General features: G+C 39.0%; 1 protein-coding gene across 7 annotated transcripts in view; it reads left to right on the forward strand.

Moving 5' to 3' along the window:
* Nucleotides 1-14610, forward strand: part of ARVCF (ARVCF delta catenin family member) — a 272630-nt gene that overhangs the window by 106369 nt on the left and 151651 nt on the right. For 5 of the 7 annotated variants that reach the window (XM_084538977.1, XM_084538980.1, XM_084538979.1 and 2 more), the window contains exon 5: nucleotides 3040-3284. The exons of the other annotated variants lie outside the window; for them this stretch is intronic. In XM_084538977.1, coding sequence (XP_084395103.1) covers nucleotides 3069-3284 — 216 coding nt within the window. In that variant the 5' untranslated portion in view covers nucleotides 3040-3068. The remainder of the gene's footprint in view (nucleotides 1-3039; nucleotides 3285-14610) is intronic. 7 annotated transcript variants of the gene reach the window in all.

The following is a 14610-nucleotide window of genomic DNA, read 5'->3' on the forward strand; positions in this document are numbered from 1 at the left end:
CAACTATGAGACGGCTGTGGAGTTCAGGCTGTTCCTGATGCTGGCATGGCCTCTTGGCTCAGCTGGGGAGAACACGCGGATACATCCACTGAGTTTGGAACTGAGAAAGCCGGAGCTTTTCTCAGGCTGAGAATGGACCCAGCACCCTCGTCTGCTCAGAGCTAGGCCTTGAAAGTACAAGCCACTTCAAGCTCTTAAACTTTACTCAGTACATTGTGATCTGCTGGAAAAGAAAAAAACAAATGCAAGCTTTAGTAAAGAAGTTGGACTTCTGGGGGGTAATAGCTAAAGTCATTTATTTTTGATTTGAATCCGAGAATGATTCCACCTCTAGTATGTCCACATTTTATAGAGAGGTAGTCATGACTGTCCTAGACTTCTGCAGTGATTTGTACCTTTGATCCTTTAGGATCTTTTTCCCTCTAATTCTGTCATCTAACTTAGCCAAGCTAGTTTGGCCTCTGAGGGCTCCACGGATAGTTGGCTGATAAAGGTGGCCTTGTGCAGAGAGAGACTGAGGAAACCTGAGGTCCTGCTCTGCGGTGCTTCTCAGGAGCATCTCTCTGTTCATTAATCCCTGGCTTATTCTGATACATTCTCCTTGGGCCTGGAGCTTCCCTTCGTCTGAGGTGAGTTTGGGTCAGTGTGGCAGTCAGGCTGTTCCTCTGCTGAAGTGTGAAGGCCACGATAATGTAGTCAGGTAGCTGTCTTTTGGAATATGTTTAGAAATGTCCCCCACCCCAGCCCCCACATGTGTTTTTCCCAAAATACAACTCGTGCCTGGGGCTGCAAAGTCATCCCCTTCGGTCTGGGAGCATGTCTGCGCTCCAGAGAGGAAGGACAACAAACTGAGCTGCCTCCATCTGTGCAAAGCAGGGAAGCACAAAAGCAGAAACACGCAAGTAGGCTGCACGTGAGCCAGCTTAGATCTAGAAAGCCTGGCTGTGTTTGTGTGTGGCTGTGCCAGGGCTAAATCATGCTGAGATGTAGCAGGTGAGTCACGCAGTACCATCCTGCACCGCATGGACTTCTTGAGTTACGCTGTCCTTCTAGATGGTGGGGATTCTCTGTTGCAGAAACCATAACACACTGATGGTTTTGTGGTCTCTTGATAAACTGGCATTGCAAAATAAGATTCTCAGTGGCAGACCTCTGAAGTTGACAGCTTGGTCTGTGTTTGACTAGGATGTGGCGTCTGGAATATCCTGTGGTGGTTTTTGGTTTCCTTTCAGATTCTCAATAGGAATTTAGTCAAAGCTTAAATAAGAAAAGTCTTTAGATTACGTAACACTTGCTTACTGGTCTGAAAGCATGAAAGGCTAAATCGTGGTAAATAAACGCTGTGAAATTAATACATAGTAGTCCTTGCGACATGATTTCTTACCACCCTGATTCCTTTCAAAAGCAAGTGCTTAGGAGTAAACATTGAACCACACTGCTTATGGCAGGTTATTTCCTATGAAATCAAATTATATATCGTGGGTTTGGGGTCTGGTACTGCTTCTTCAGCATCTTTTGGGCATCTTGGATTATTTCGACCAAATATGACAAAAAAGGGAGACATCAGGGTTACTTCTGAGTAACCCTGACAGAAACCATGTTTCTGTCAAACTGAAAATATGCAGCTTAATATCTACTAACACCTCTCTTTTGGGAACACCACAGCATGTATGTAATAGTATCATTAACTACCAAAGAATCAACACAGGAGAAAGACCTGGTAAATAATGTGCCAGTCGTGGAAAATGAATCAATTCAGAGTATGCACCGAATGACAAAATGCAAAGCTTCTGAAACTAGGGTTTAATATCACCAGTGGTCATGGAAATCCTGCGTAATAGTTGGGGAAAACAAAGAATCTCTCTGGCAGCAGGAAGTATTGCTCCTGATTTGCATATGAAGGGATAATTTCTAGGCAGTATAACTCTTAGCACAGAGTATGAACTTCTCTTGAATTACAGCAGCTGAAGAAAATTTGGCCTCTGTGCACTCAGTTCAGAGGTGCCTTAAGTAGTTTACTAGTACACAGAAGCAAACTAGTCATTTGTTTAGCTTTAGTGAAAGGATTCTGTTGAAGCCACTATTTAAGCTTATATTACATTGCTGATTTTATACTCTCATGAAAACATTTTAACTGATGTTCAAATGATAGATATGTGGAACCAATGAGGAGTTTTGCTGCACGCACTATACAGAGGGAAATAGGGTTTTAAATTGAATTCTTCATAACCCTACTAGAGAAGAAATGAGGGAGATGTATCCCAACTATTTGTTTTCTGATTTTTTTTTCCCTGCACTGAGAGACAATCAGTCCTGTGTGTTTTCCATTGAAGAAGTTTGATTTGGGCTTTTTCATTTACATTATTAGCAAACAGCTGCATGATGGGCTGCTTCATTGGCTACCATGCTGAAATCATCAAGCACATTTCAACTGCAATTGCACTGTCTGTATTTTAAAATATTTTCCATATTACAGTGTACTCCTGAAATTTCAAAATTTTCAGCTACTATCTGCTAAATCTGGGGGACTTCTGTTTACTTGGAAGCCATGGATGCAATCGTTTTCACGTAAAGTTTGTCTTTAAAAAATGCTAGACTTCACATTTATGCTGTTAAAGTAAAAAATTACAAGTGCCTATAGCAAGAAAGGTTGTGTTCGTCACCCCTCCTAGGTCATATTTCTTTAATATAATTCTTTAAAGTACATTACTATTTGCACAGTGAAATTAGCTCTGCAAGAGGGATGAAAACCTCTGTCAAGCAATTTTAGCAAAAAGATCAAAGGAATTAAATATAAATTCTATCCAAGGTGGGCATGTATTTCTTTCTTTTTTGAACAGGGAAGCATTAGATTAATTATTTTTCATTTAAAATCAAATCAATGAAAAGAAAGGAAGTTTCTTCAAAGAGCATTGGAATTTGCTTCTTAGAATGAATGCTGTTCTATTAGGGTGACTAACAATGTGCATTTTTATTCTTAACCTCTGACCTGTGCCCTCCCCACCCCTTTACCTAACCCTTTCCATTTGCCCATGTCAGTTAACAGGCAGGAGCATTTGAAAACAATCATGGATGACTATGATATCAGGTCTGCTGCCAGCATTTTAGCATCTGTTAAGGAGCAAGAAGCTCGTTTCGAGCGGCTTACCCGGGCACTTGAGGAAGAGCGGCGCAATGTCTCCTTGCAACTTGAGCGTGCCAATCAGCCAGCAGACCGAATGAGCATTTGCAACATTGGCAATGGTCAGCCACTGGCAACCGCCTGGCAGCAGCTTGTCCTGCAGGTAACAGCCTGCTCGTTTTACCTGTTGCTAGAGTTCACCTATTGCAGAATTTCCCATTCCTGAAAGTCAGGTGCATCGTGTTTGTCACCCGCATTTCATTCCCTAGGTTGTCTTCTGATACCCTGGAGTCGGTGTGTTTCATTGATTAGTTTCAGAGCTCAGGTTTCAGAGCCTTGGCTTGGATGTTGCTTTACTTCTTAGCTCGTGGGATATTTGTGTAAATGTATGCATCCTTGAGTATTAAACCGTCAATAGAAATCTTCTCTGCCCCCTTTCAGTCTGTGCCCTTGATGTGAGTATGGTGATGTTCTGGTGATTGGAAACCAATACTGAATCAAAATCTCTAGAGCAAACAAAATTTCCATTAGAAATGGTTGGGCTTTGAACAGGGCAAACAGCATGAAAAGCAGGGATTGTCCTCCTGCAAAGTCTCCTTGTTTGTGCAGGGAGGATTTCATAATTTGTTTTCCATATTTGTTGAAATGACGGTTTTTATTTTAATGATGCAAACTTAAGCTTTGTGGTAGCTTTAGATTTCCAGATACTGTTTTGCCTGATCTGTGTTCTTTAACTGCGATGACAAACTACTTACATCTCTAAATTACTTTAACTAGCAAATTCCGCTGACATGCAAGGTAAGTCGTGCAGAAGCAATAGAACCATTTGCGAAGGTCTGTTTCCTCAGAAAACACTGTTCAGACAGAGAGACTCCAGGCTATGGGGATTCTGAAAGTTGTTTCCCAGTCGTCCTAGACTGCTTTACAGTGATACCTGCATTGAGCTGCATTCAGGCGGGCTTGGCGTTCTATGAAGTTAGCATAGCTTTTCTGCCAAGCTTCCATACGTGGTACGTGTAGATGCTTGAGTGTGGGACTTGATGTGAAAGGAGCAGCCTGCACTGGTTAGCCTGAAAGTATGACAGTAGCTGGTAGGAGCTGTAGGTCATTATCTCCTCTTGAGTAGCAGCTGGGCTGGGGAGGGGGGAGATGTGCTTACAGATTTTTCTATAGAAAAGGACAAGCTCACCTTCAGTTTTCTGAATGACTTTGTGCAAAGTACCTGATTAATAGCTTCAGAATGAAATTCCTTATCCACAAAACTGATGAAGCATGGGTTTTCTGCAGTTATGGCTTAAGGTCTAACCACTTCCTAGAAAACTTAATAAAAAGAGTTTAAGTTACAGGCGTCTACGTGACTCTTGTGGAGAAACAGCCCCTGGAGGTGACACCAATCTGAATCTGTGTATGCTCGGCTCCTTGTCGCTCTGGAGCAGGGTGGTGGTGAGGAGAGAAGGCTTTAGTTCATGAACATTGTTGAGGTTTTTAGCGTAGCTTGTATATGACATAGAATGGTTGATTAGCTAAATATGCACAGTTAAGAATTAATGTAAGGTTATTTAAGGGAATTTTCATAAAATATTCTGAGGGCCAAATTCCTTCCTGACTTAGTAAAATTAATTAAACAGTGTTTAAATGAAGGAAGAAACCAATACCTTCAGTCTTACGCAGGATATATAGTGATTACATTTTTACTGTTATATGTTGAACTTCATTGTCAAGAGTACAGAGCAAAAGGTACGGTATGCTCTGCTCTCTGCAGGGATTGCTCGTGCACTAGTCAAATACAGCTCTCTCTGAAGCTGTGTTTTGGTAAAGACTGACTAATCACTGCCTATCACCCTATTCAACCCGATGTTGTATACGGTATTACAAAATCCCTTTAGTAGCAGCTTTTCCATTTGGAAGTGGTGAGGGTAATTATACATAATCTAGTTATTCTGTGTAGAATTTGGGCAAGAATTGAGAATTAACTTCATTTTGTGAGGGTGCTGAATAATCTTTAAAGATCTGCAAAATTGGACATCAGTTTTCCGTGTTGTTTGCTGGGATTGTATACAACGTAATGTTTTGGCCTTTCACAAGAAATGTCAAATCTTCAAATAAGGTCAGGGATGTTCTGTAATTGCCAAAAGACTTGGGCAGAGATTTATTTATTTTTTTAATTGTAAATTAAGAAGGTGTGAAGGATTTTTATAAAAAGCATCTTGAAGTTGTTTTACTGGGATAATTTCATTGTTGGACAATCTAAACAAATCATAAGTGGTTTGTTCAGATATTAATTAGAAATAACAGGGACTGTTCTTTAATAAGATTTTTTCCTCCAGAGAATGGATTTCAGGGAGATACTGTCATCACAATTAGAGGTGCTAAATGTTGCTGAAATGTCTCCCATTAATATCAGTGAGAATCTTTTAGTAATAGAGCAGCTGAAGTATTTGTGTTTTCGTAGCCCTTTGTAGAAGGCAGTGCCTGCCAAACCTTCAGACTGTGCAGATGTTTTGTACCCATCTCCCCTGCCTGCAGCAGGCTGTAATTAGCTACTGCTATGTCACAGCTAGCTTTAACCAGTAATTGTTTCTGGTTAATAGCAGCAAAGTGCTGCATTTTGTTAATGCTGTTGAACAACTGGGTAAATCTGTCCTGTGTACCTTACATGGACTTTAAGCATTGCTTCAATTATCGTGTATTGCTGTGTGTATACCTAGTGACATAAATTAGGGTGCTTTAACTCTTAAACTTCTGGAAGACGCACATTGTAGTAGGAACACTGATCTAAAGCTAAAACTGGAAATGTGGACCCCAGCCCTGTGCTTTCTAGGGAAATCTAACTTATTGCAGATTTTGAAGTGGGCAAAGAAAGTGCTTTTCCAGGCTAAGAACCCATTGGACAAAAGGTCGTTGGTTGCTTACTAAAAACTTTTCCACTAATCTGAAAATGTAACATGTAATGATCTTTTAACCTGAGAGCTTTTATCAGGTTAATAAAAATCTTCTAAAAACCCTTCTATTCTTTAATTATATTCTTGACTTTGCTCCCCACTCTGGCTTCGAGTGCTGGGAGCCACGTAGCTGGCCATCACTCTTAGTTTCTGAAGCTGAAAACCTGGCTATAGTAAAAAAGAGCAGAACTGTCTGTTAACGTGCCTGCATTTGCTTCCCTAAACTTTGCACTAAACCAATGTAAAATAAATAAATATATTTTTGTTGTTATAGTATCCCAAGCAGTGGGAGTCTTGGCAGCACAGATAGGTCAATAAGCTTTTAAGTCACTGGTGAGTAGCACCTATCATGTGTCTTCTACATACTCAAGTCTCTGGTTGATGATGTTTTTTATGAGCTTGATAAATCTTAATACTCTTCATGTGTGAGGGATTTAGTTTAATCTGCCTGGTTCTGTTTCACTTCTTTTCAAATCAGCCTTCTGCTGCTCTTCACAGTGGGAACTAGAGTTGGGCAGGGAGAAGATATGAAAGTGCATGGGTAGGGTATGTGCTATAGGAGGCTGAATGCTCAAAGCTGCAATATTATCACTGGATAGTTATTCTGAGCGTAACTTTTTAATAATAAAGAATATTGTCTTTTCTTTTATTAAAACATCAGACACATGACACTTATTAAACACAAGGCTATATCCTGAGTTGGTTTAAATTGGCATGGCTCCACGCGTTGTAGAGAAGCTCTGTCAAATCTGGTCAGCTGGGGAGCTGAACAAAAATGTTTGCATTCAAAGACTGTTTCCCCATTGGTACACATTGACAATTTCCATTCCTATTAATGTTTCATAACCAAAATAAAGTACAGCATCCAATAAACCTGTTTTGCCAACAAATACAATAAATTTCTGCTTTCAATGATCTTGAAGTGATATATCATGATCTGAGAGGTGTTCCCAATCACTGTTTAAAAAATAGATAAATAAATAAAAGTAGTTGTTATCCCCCTTCCTGTAGGTAGGAAACCTATGGGTGTTACCAGATCTTACATGGTATTAACAACAGAAATCAGACCCTTGCAATCTGGTGCAGAGTCTTTTCAAACTGACCCTTATGCCTGTAAGAACTACTATAAGTTCATCTGACAAGTCTTTGCACTGACAAAATTATCCAATAATTTTAAAATGTATTCATTTGACTGTTATTCCCCCCCCTTTTTTTAAGATAACAGGGTATATTTGTCTTAGTAGGTACTTCAGTAGGTACTTGAATAGATTACACCCAAAATTGAGGTTCTCTGTGTGCATGTATTACTATAATATAGATTTTAACATGTTTATTACAAAGCTAGTTATTAAAACAAAAAAATGTCAGCATAAATTCACCTTGGTGTACATTTTTTTTAGAATTACATATTTTTTTAAACTTACTGGTGTTAAGCTGATAGTCTTGTTGCAAGTTCCACAGAACTCTGCTGTACTTTATGGAGTAACTTTTACACTTACCAGTCGAGCCCGCTGGAAGAAAGCTGCATTACAGTGGTGCCCCAGAAGTGGCAAATGCTGCTGAGGAGTCAATAGCGGCTGAACGATGGCTGTAGGTTTTTGATATGCATTCTTAGAGGGTCTGTCAGTCAACAGCACGTGTCAAGAGACCGTGGACAGTAACTCCAAGTTGAATCGGTTTAGGAAATTTTAAATCAGTGACCATTTTCTTTCCCTAAGAGGAGTGTTTAAGGAGCTTATGTTGTTTCCAAGAGTGAAATACAAGCTTTGGATCATGTTTTGACTTCAAACATCAATCCAGCCAGCTTCACTGATAAATTTCTGACTCAGGCCAGCAGCTTCATAGGTTTCATCCTGTCAATCTGATGTGCTTTTTCACACCGCATAAGAATCAAGGCTTGCTGAGATTCTTAGTGGTTGTGTGTGTGTGTTGTATGGGCTGAAACATCTAATAAGCAGACCAAGCTGAATCAGCATGATGTGATACTGGTGAGTATAGCTTAATATCTCATATTTCTCTAGCTATTAGGCCTAGTAATGTACATTATTATACAAGCTTCTCATTTGTCACTTGTAAAGCCAGCCACCCCTGGGTGTGACTGTGCAATTGCAGTAGTTAATAGGGCATGAATATGGTGTTGGAGGCAGATCTGAGCTTGTTTGTACTTTGTAATAGTGTGCACAATTATTTGGTCCCTTAGATGTGACTGAGACAGATTTGTCCAAAATAGGGCTTGTGGGTATGATATCTATAAAAGCTTATTCAGAATTCACCAAAGGCTGCTCTGCAGTTTTCTGGTACTAACTTGACCATGTCAGTACAGATTATTTTTTTGTTTTGTTCAGTTTGTTTTAGCTGCTGTTCTTTAAACCGAAATAACATAACTAGTATGATGCCTGGTGAAGTCAGATATACCATTACAAATGCATCTTGTGTAAGTCGTGTTAGTGGCTTGTGCCCTTTAGAGATGGGCGTCCTCCAAGTGGTGAAGTTAGAATGATGCAAAAGCTGTTCTTTCTGAACTAAGGAAACACACAATAAAATACTGTTTAAATACAGACCAGGAGAAAACAATTTAAATAATTCAAGTGTTGAGGTTTTTGAATCAGTCTCTTTTATTGCTGCCTAGATTATGTGTTCATTTTGAGGTATGGTAATAAACACAGGCTAAAAATTATCTATCTTGTTTAATTAGTGTCCTAACTCTATCACTGACAAATGCTTTTCCATATGTTTCTCCCATACATATATATGTGTATGGTATATCTATGACCATGATTCTTCATGAATTGATGCATAGTTTTGGTGCAGATGCTCCTTAACTTTGTGTTAGCCAAGGTATTAACAAAACAGAGGTGAAAGGAAGGCAGGCAGTGGGGAAAGAGTGGGAATGAGCAAACTTGAAAGAAATTGCATACTGTTTTTTTTTTTTTTTTTTTTTTTTTTTCTGTTAACACCCTTGTGAGGAGAAAAACCCACAGACATCCTTCCAATAAATAATACCCCAGAAGGACATCTTGAAATGCCAATAATCCACCAAGTTAAAAATAATACAAAATTAGGCTTTCTTCACTTTGCAAATGTGTTTATAGCTGTTCAAGGAAAATCAAGTTAAGGAACAAAGCTGCAGAATATTTTCATAGTTAAGATTTGGATCCTTTATATTTCAACTTACTTTCCAGAAAAATAGCATCTCTTTTAAAACTGTCAAACACTTTTTCCTTTATTTATATATTTATATTATTTTTAGAGTTATTTCTTAGCCATAACTAAGCACCAGTATTCTTCAATCTGTATGTTAATCTGAGGTACCTGTGACTTCTGCCAAAAATGACAGTTTGTGAATTGAGTGTCAGTTTCCAGTAAAAGGTGAACTCTAAAGCACACCAGAACACATGGTGAGAGTAAAGGAAAATACAAGATTAGCTCAAGTTGCATTTCTAAGAAAATATCGTCAAGTTAACCATTCTAAGCTACAGTTTGGGCAACAATAACTCTTCTGTCTATATTTTATTAGATTTATTTGAGATTCTTTGCTCCACACTGACATAGTGTGGACTGTTAGAACATAAAGACTATTTCCAGTGCTTTGACAGTAAGAACATGGGTGCATTAGTATTGTACGTATGTTGGAATATATGCAGAGAAGAAAGAAAAATGGGATATGAGCTGCACTGAGTGCTCAGCTTCCCCCCCCCCCCTCCCCCACATACAGAATGCAGTTTCATCTCTGCTTAAACTTCTATTTAATTACTTGGTTTGTAGTGCCTCTTGGCTGTAGAGCATTTTTTCCTTGGTTATATAATGTATTTGTGCTCATGTTAAGGGACTGACAGCATGGAAGATGACATGCATTGCTTGCCTTACAGGTAAGGTCAGGTACAGACTACAAGGCTGTAGGTTCATGACAGCTCCCTGCTATTTCCCGATACGATGCCAAATACCTGGAAAAAAATAGTCAGTAGTTAACCTGTGCACATTTCACTTGTGCTGGTACTGAGCAGATCGCAAATGTGAAAGACTTTCTAGGGATAGTCCTAATTCTTTTATAAATCCATCTGAGACCATTGAAATGTAAGTTCTGATTTGGGGGTGTGGTATGGATGGGACAGACCTCGGTGTCAGAGATGTGCCATGACTGTTCCCCAGCCAGCTGCTGGTGCCCCATCTCTTTGCTCCCCTAGCTCTGTAATTCAGCTCCTGTTTTCTTTCGGCCTGCAGATCACTGTGCAGTTATGCATGCACTAGCTATGCCGTTAGCCTGATCCTGTAAATTCAGTACGTATGAGTAGTCTTACTGAACTTCTAGGAATGACCAGGGTCAGGTTTCAGGTTCTGCCTGTGTGCAACTATTCAAAGGATGCAGGGGGTGGGGACTTGGGAATATGATTCCCATGGGAGAATGAGTCTTTGAGTTCTTGGGTCAGAATTCAGTGTGAGTTGAGGGGGAATTGCTGTACCTGTGAATCCCAGCACAGTTAGGAACCAGGTGCCTTTACTCAGCTGCCTTCCAGGGGAGCATGGTTCTTGCCATGCATGAGGCATGGTTCTAACCCAGATTCTGCTGTGCTGGGAACAATATCATCAAGTTTAGCTTGGAGGTCAGAGCTTTTGTCTCCTTTTTTTTTTTTTTTTGTTTTGTTTTGTTTTGTTTTGTTTTGTTTTGTTATTATTATATGGACATTGTCCCGTCTCTGTGAAAGCAGCAGCTCCAGGTTTACAGTGAGAGTCAGGATCTATTGTTGATAGCTTAGCAACAGCAGAAACTGGGAGCATCAGATGCTGCTTCTCAGAGGCAAAGTACTGCTGGTCGCTTACGACAATGTTGCTAAGCCAGCCTGCATCTTACAGGAATTCAGCCAGAGCACTAGCTCTCTTGGAATTAGTGCAGGTGTTCTAAAGAAAGAGCTTCCAAAGTGACAGTAAAACTACTGCGCTCCTGTGAGCTCAAGAAGCTCCTGCTGTTTGCCTTTCTTCTGGGATTAGCCAAATTCCAAGAGAAGTCATAGAACCTGCTTCCAGTATTGCAGGAGGAATGTGGTGGGACAAGGCTACAAAAGAAAAGGGGTTATGCAGCCTTCGTCATGGTGTATATCAGTTGGAAGCCTCGGAAAGATGGAATCAAGTAGTATTTCTGTGAGAATTTATAATTTCTGGTTCTTCTTTTTCTCATTATAGCTTCTCCCTTATGATTGCTCTTCAGTCTTCATGTGTAAGGCCTTAGATGGCAAAAACATGGATATAAAAGTGAATGGGAATATTAGCATAAATTTCAGCTACAGCTAAGAAGATTTGACCAAATCCATCAGAACCTGTGATGTTCCTTCCCGAAGGGATTTGATAAGGGAACACCTAAACCCCACTTATTAGAGTTATTTGAGACTCAGCTCTGTTGGCATGCAGCAGAATCCACTCAAAAGCTGATGCATTATCTGAGAAGCGTTTGTTTAAAACTTTGTCTGTAAAGCTAATTTAAAAAGTAGATCCCAAAGGAATCATTTGAAAATTAAAACAGGGAACCAAGCAACTGAGAAACTCATCGTCTGTCTGGTGAGGAAGGAATTATTTGATTATTTCCAACAGAATGATTTTTTTTCAAAAATCAATTTCATATTATTTTATAGTTTTACATGTGTGGTTGAAAATGTGTTAGCTGAAAGATGCATGCCTTTGCAAAACACCTCTTTCTTCTCTCTATAATCAACAGTAGCCCACCTTCACATCTCACACTACCTCTCTGAAGTGTGTGCTCTGAAACTTTGTATGGGAACTGCAAAATTCCAAAGTGCCATCTAATGTCTGTCAGCAGGAGAGCAACTGCCTTATGCCAATGATTACAATAGTGCAAAGCAATGACCACATTTTCCCTAATCATCTCAGAAATATTTTTGCAGTTTCACTTGACTTGGAAAGCCTCACCTTCTTTTGTTTTGTGTGAATTTTTATTGAATGAGGTTTTGGAAGCAACTGAAAGGCAGAGATTTTCTTGCTTTGTTTGCCAAGAAGTGTGCAAGTGAAAATAATTTTCCACACCTTTTGGGCCTGGAATTTTGCAAGGTTTAAATCAAAATCATTTAATTTGAATGACAAATTCAGTTTCATAATAATTTTCCTTAATTTTCCATTGCTCTACCAACAGGACTATGTTTTTTTCTAGTAGTACATACAACAGAAACACTAAAAAAAAATTCAGCTTGCCTTGTGCACCTTTGTAGGTAAAGGGGCATCTCAGTTGTTCTTTGCACGATGTGTCTGACTGTTGCAAGCTCAGTCAGTATAACGTCAGGTAATTATTAAATATGTCTTTAAAAGGCAGGAATATTCAAATGTAAACATTAAAACATTAAAGAGTAATATCAGGCTTGACAGGATTTTTTAGAAATACAACTTTCTAGTCACATTTAACACATTTGCTTCTTGCTAATTAACATGAAAAGCATCTTACCTTCTAAGTTGTGATTTATTTTTCATGTTCTGCTGCTGGTTTATTTCTCAGCTCAGACAGCAGAACATGATTAATTGTGCTGGCTTCTTAAGATTTTTATTTCTTCTACATTTCAGTTCCCAAACATACTACTGTAGTAGTTCAGCTAGGAAAAAAAAAAAAAGGTTTTAAATCCTCACAAAACCCTTTTGAACTCTCTCAATTTTATGAAAAGATTTTGTTACTAACACAGGCCTTGATCCTACACATATGAGCAAGGCAGACCTTTATCCCTACAAGACATCGCGCTGTAGTCAGCCGGTCTTCATAAGCTGCTGCCGTTGCTGCTCCACATGTAGCAGTAAGAATGTTTTGGAGAAACTTTAAAAGCAACTTGCAAGCAAACTGGTGATTTCTTCTTCTTCCCTTGAGCTTTGGACCTGACGAGGCTTTTAAAACCCCAAATTCTCTACAATTCCATTTCTGCTGTCTCCGGTATCTATAAGCTCTGTGAATTAATGCTGAAAGAGTACAAGAATGAATGTTGGATTATGATGACATTGATAAATTGCTGAGCCTTTTGCTAGTTTAGGCCCATCCTGTTGATGGTTCAAATTATGCTCTTGTTCGCTTTGTCCCAACTGTGGAGTAATTCACTGAAGTCATCAGTGTGACTGAGAACAGAATGGCCAAAGATGGCCACAGGCTGCCTGAGGCTGAGTGCCAGCTACAATTATAGCCTTTGATTTAAGTGAATGTTAGAATTTATGCTTTATATATACATATATATGTATAAAAGCTGCTTCCCTTTTTAAGCTACCAAATTACTATCTGAAAAGGATATTTTTAAGGTTACTGTCTGAGTTCAGTTTAGGGACTTAAGCTAAAATGTATCTTCAGCTGCTGGCAGAGTGGCATTTTTAGAATTCTGTCATGAAGGATTGAGAAGAACTATACTCTCCTTGGTTCTAACCCATCTCAATTAGCTCTTCTTTCTTCTTACAATCTTATTTTACATATATTTCAAATACAAGAAGCTTCCTTTGGAATAAGGTTTCTTTGTATTTGACATCTTAATTCTCTCTTCAGAAAAAAAAAAAGGAAAACAAAAAACAACAACAAACAAATCTTCAGGTTTTGGTTTGAGAAAGATCATAATTAAGTCAAAAACTATCATAAAAAGGGTTGACTGTACAGACATTTATCAATCCAGTAACGACAAAGCGCACCTTTTCCCCTCTGAATGAGAAAATGCCGTAAGTTGATCTTACATCTTCTGAGCAGGTAATGGTAATATTCAGCTTGAAATATGGCACAAATCATCTAGAAAATCCAGGGGTAGAAGGGGGGGTCGGTGGGAAGGGGGATAATAACAACAACAACAAAAAGTAAGGAATGAAAAATACTTAATCCTGAATCTGTCTTTCATACATTTCAGTGTCTTGGTATTCCTTTCCAGTAACTACATTATGAAATTAAGGCCACAGTACCAGCCTTAAATTTGATTTGTTTTCCTTGCCATTGTCATTCTGTTATAAATGTAAAGATATCTTAATTTTTTTTTCATAAAACAGGAAGTGATTATTTTTTTCTAGTTCTAAGCCTGTAAAATGTGGTTGATTCTTATCTAAACAAAGCTGCTGGAAAGAAACATAGGTCATTCATTCAGCTGCGCCCTATATGCAGTGACATGTAGCTTCCTTTGTCCTTTATTTCTAATGTAAGCAGTGCTGTCACCAGACTGTCCTTGTTCTCATCCTGTCATATGACAACTTGGATGAAATGGAGTTGACTGATATTAGATGTAGCATGATGGAAGCTGTTTGTATACAAATGAAAATCCTCTCAACTTACTGAAGTGCCTTAAGTCTCCCTCTACAGAATGTGGCTGCTTCCTCTTTGTCATACTGGTCTTCAGCTTTGTGATCCTCTAGACCTCCTCTTTATTACTAAGTTCTTAAATAAGAATGACATAAACCGCTCCATTTATACACAACCTCCTCCCTGATTAAGGCTATCTGGCTTGATCTCTGTTTCTAACCTTGCAGTATCCTACTAGGGTAATGCAACAATTTTGGACCAAGTACAGATGCCCTGAAAAGGTTAATGTAATTTGTAAAACA

Source organism: Aythya ferina (assembly GCF_964211825.1).
Source record: "Aythya ferina genome assembly, chromosome: 17".
Taxonomy (NCBI): Eukaryota; Metazoa; Chordata; class Aves; order Anseriformes; family Anatidae; genus Aythya; species Aythya ferina.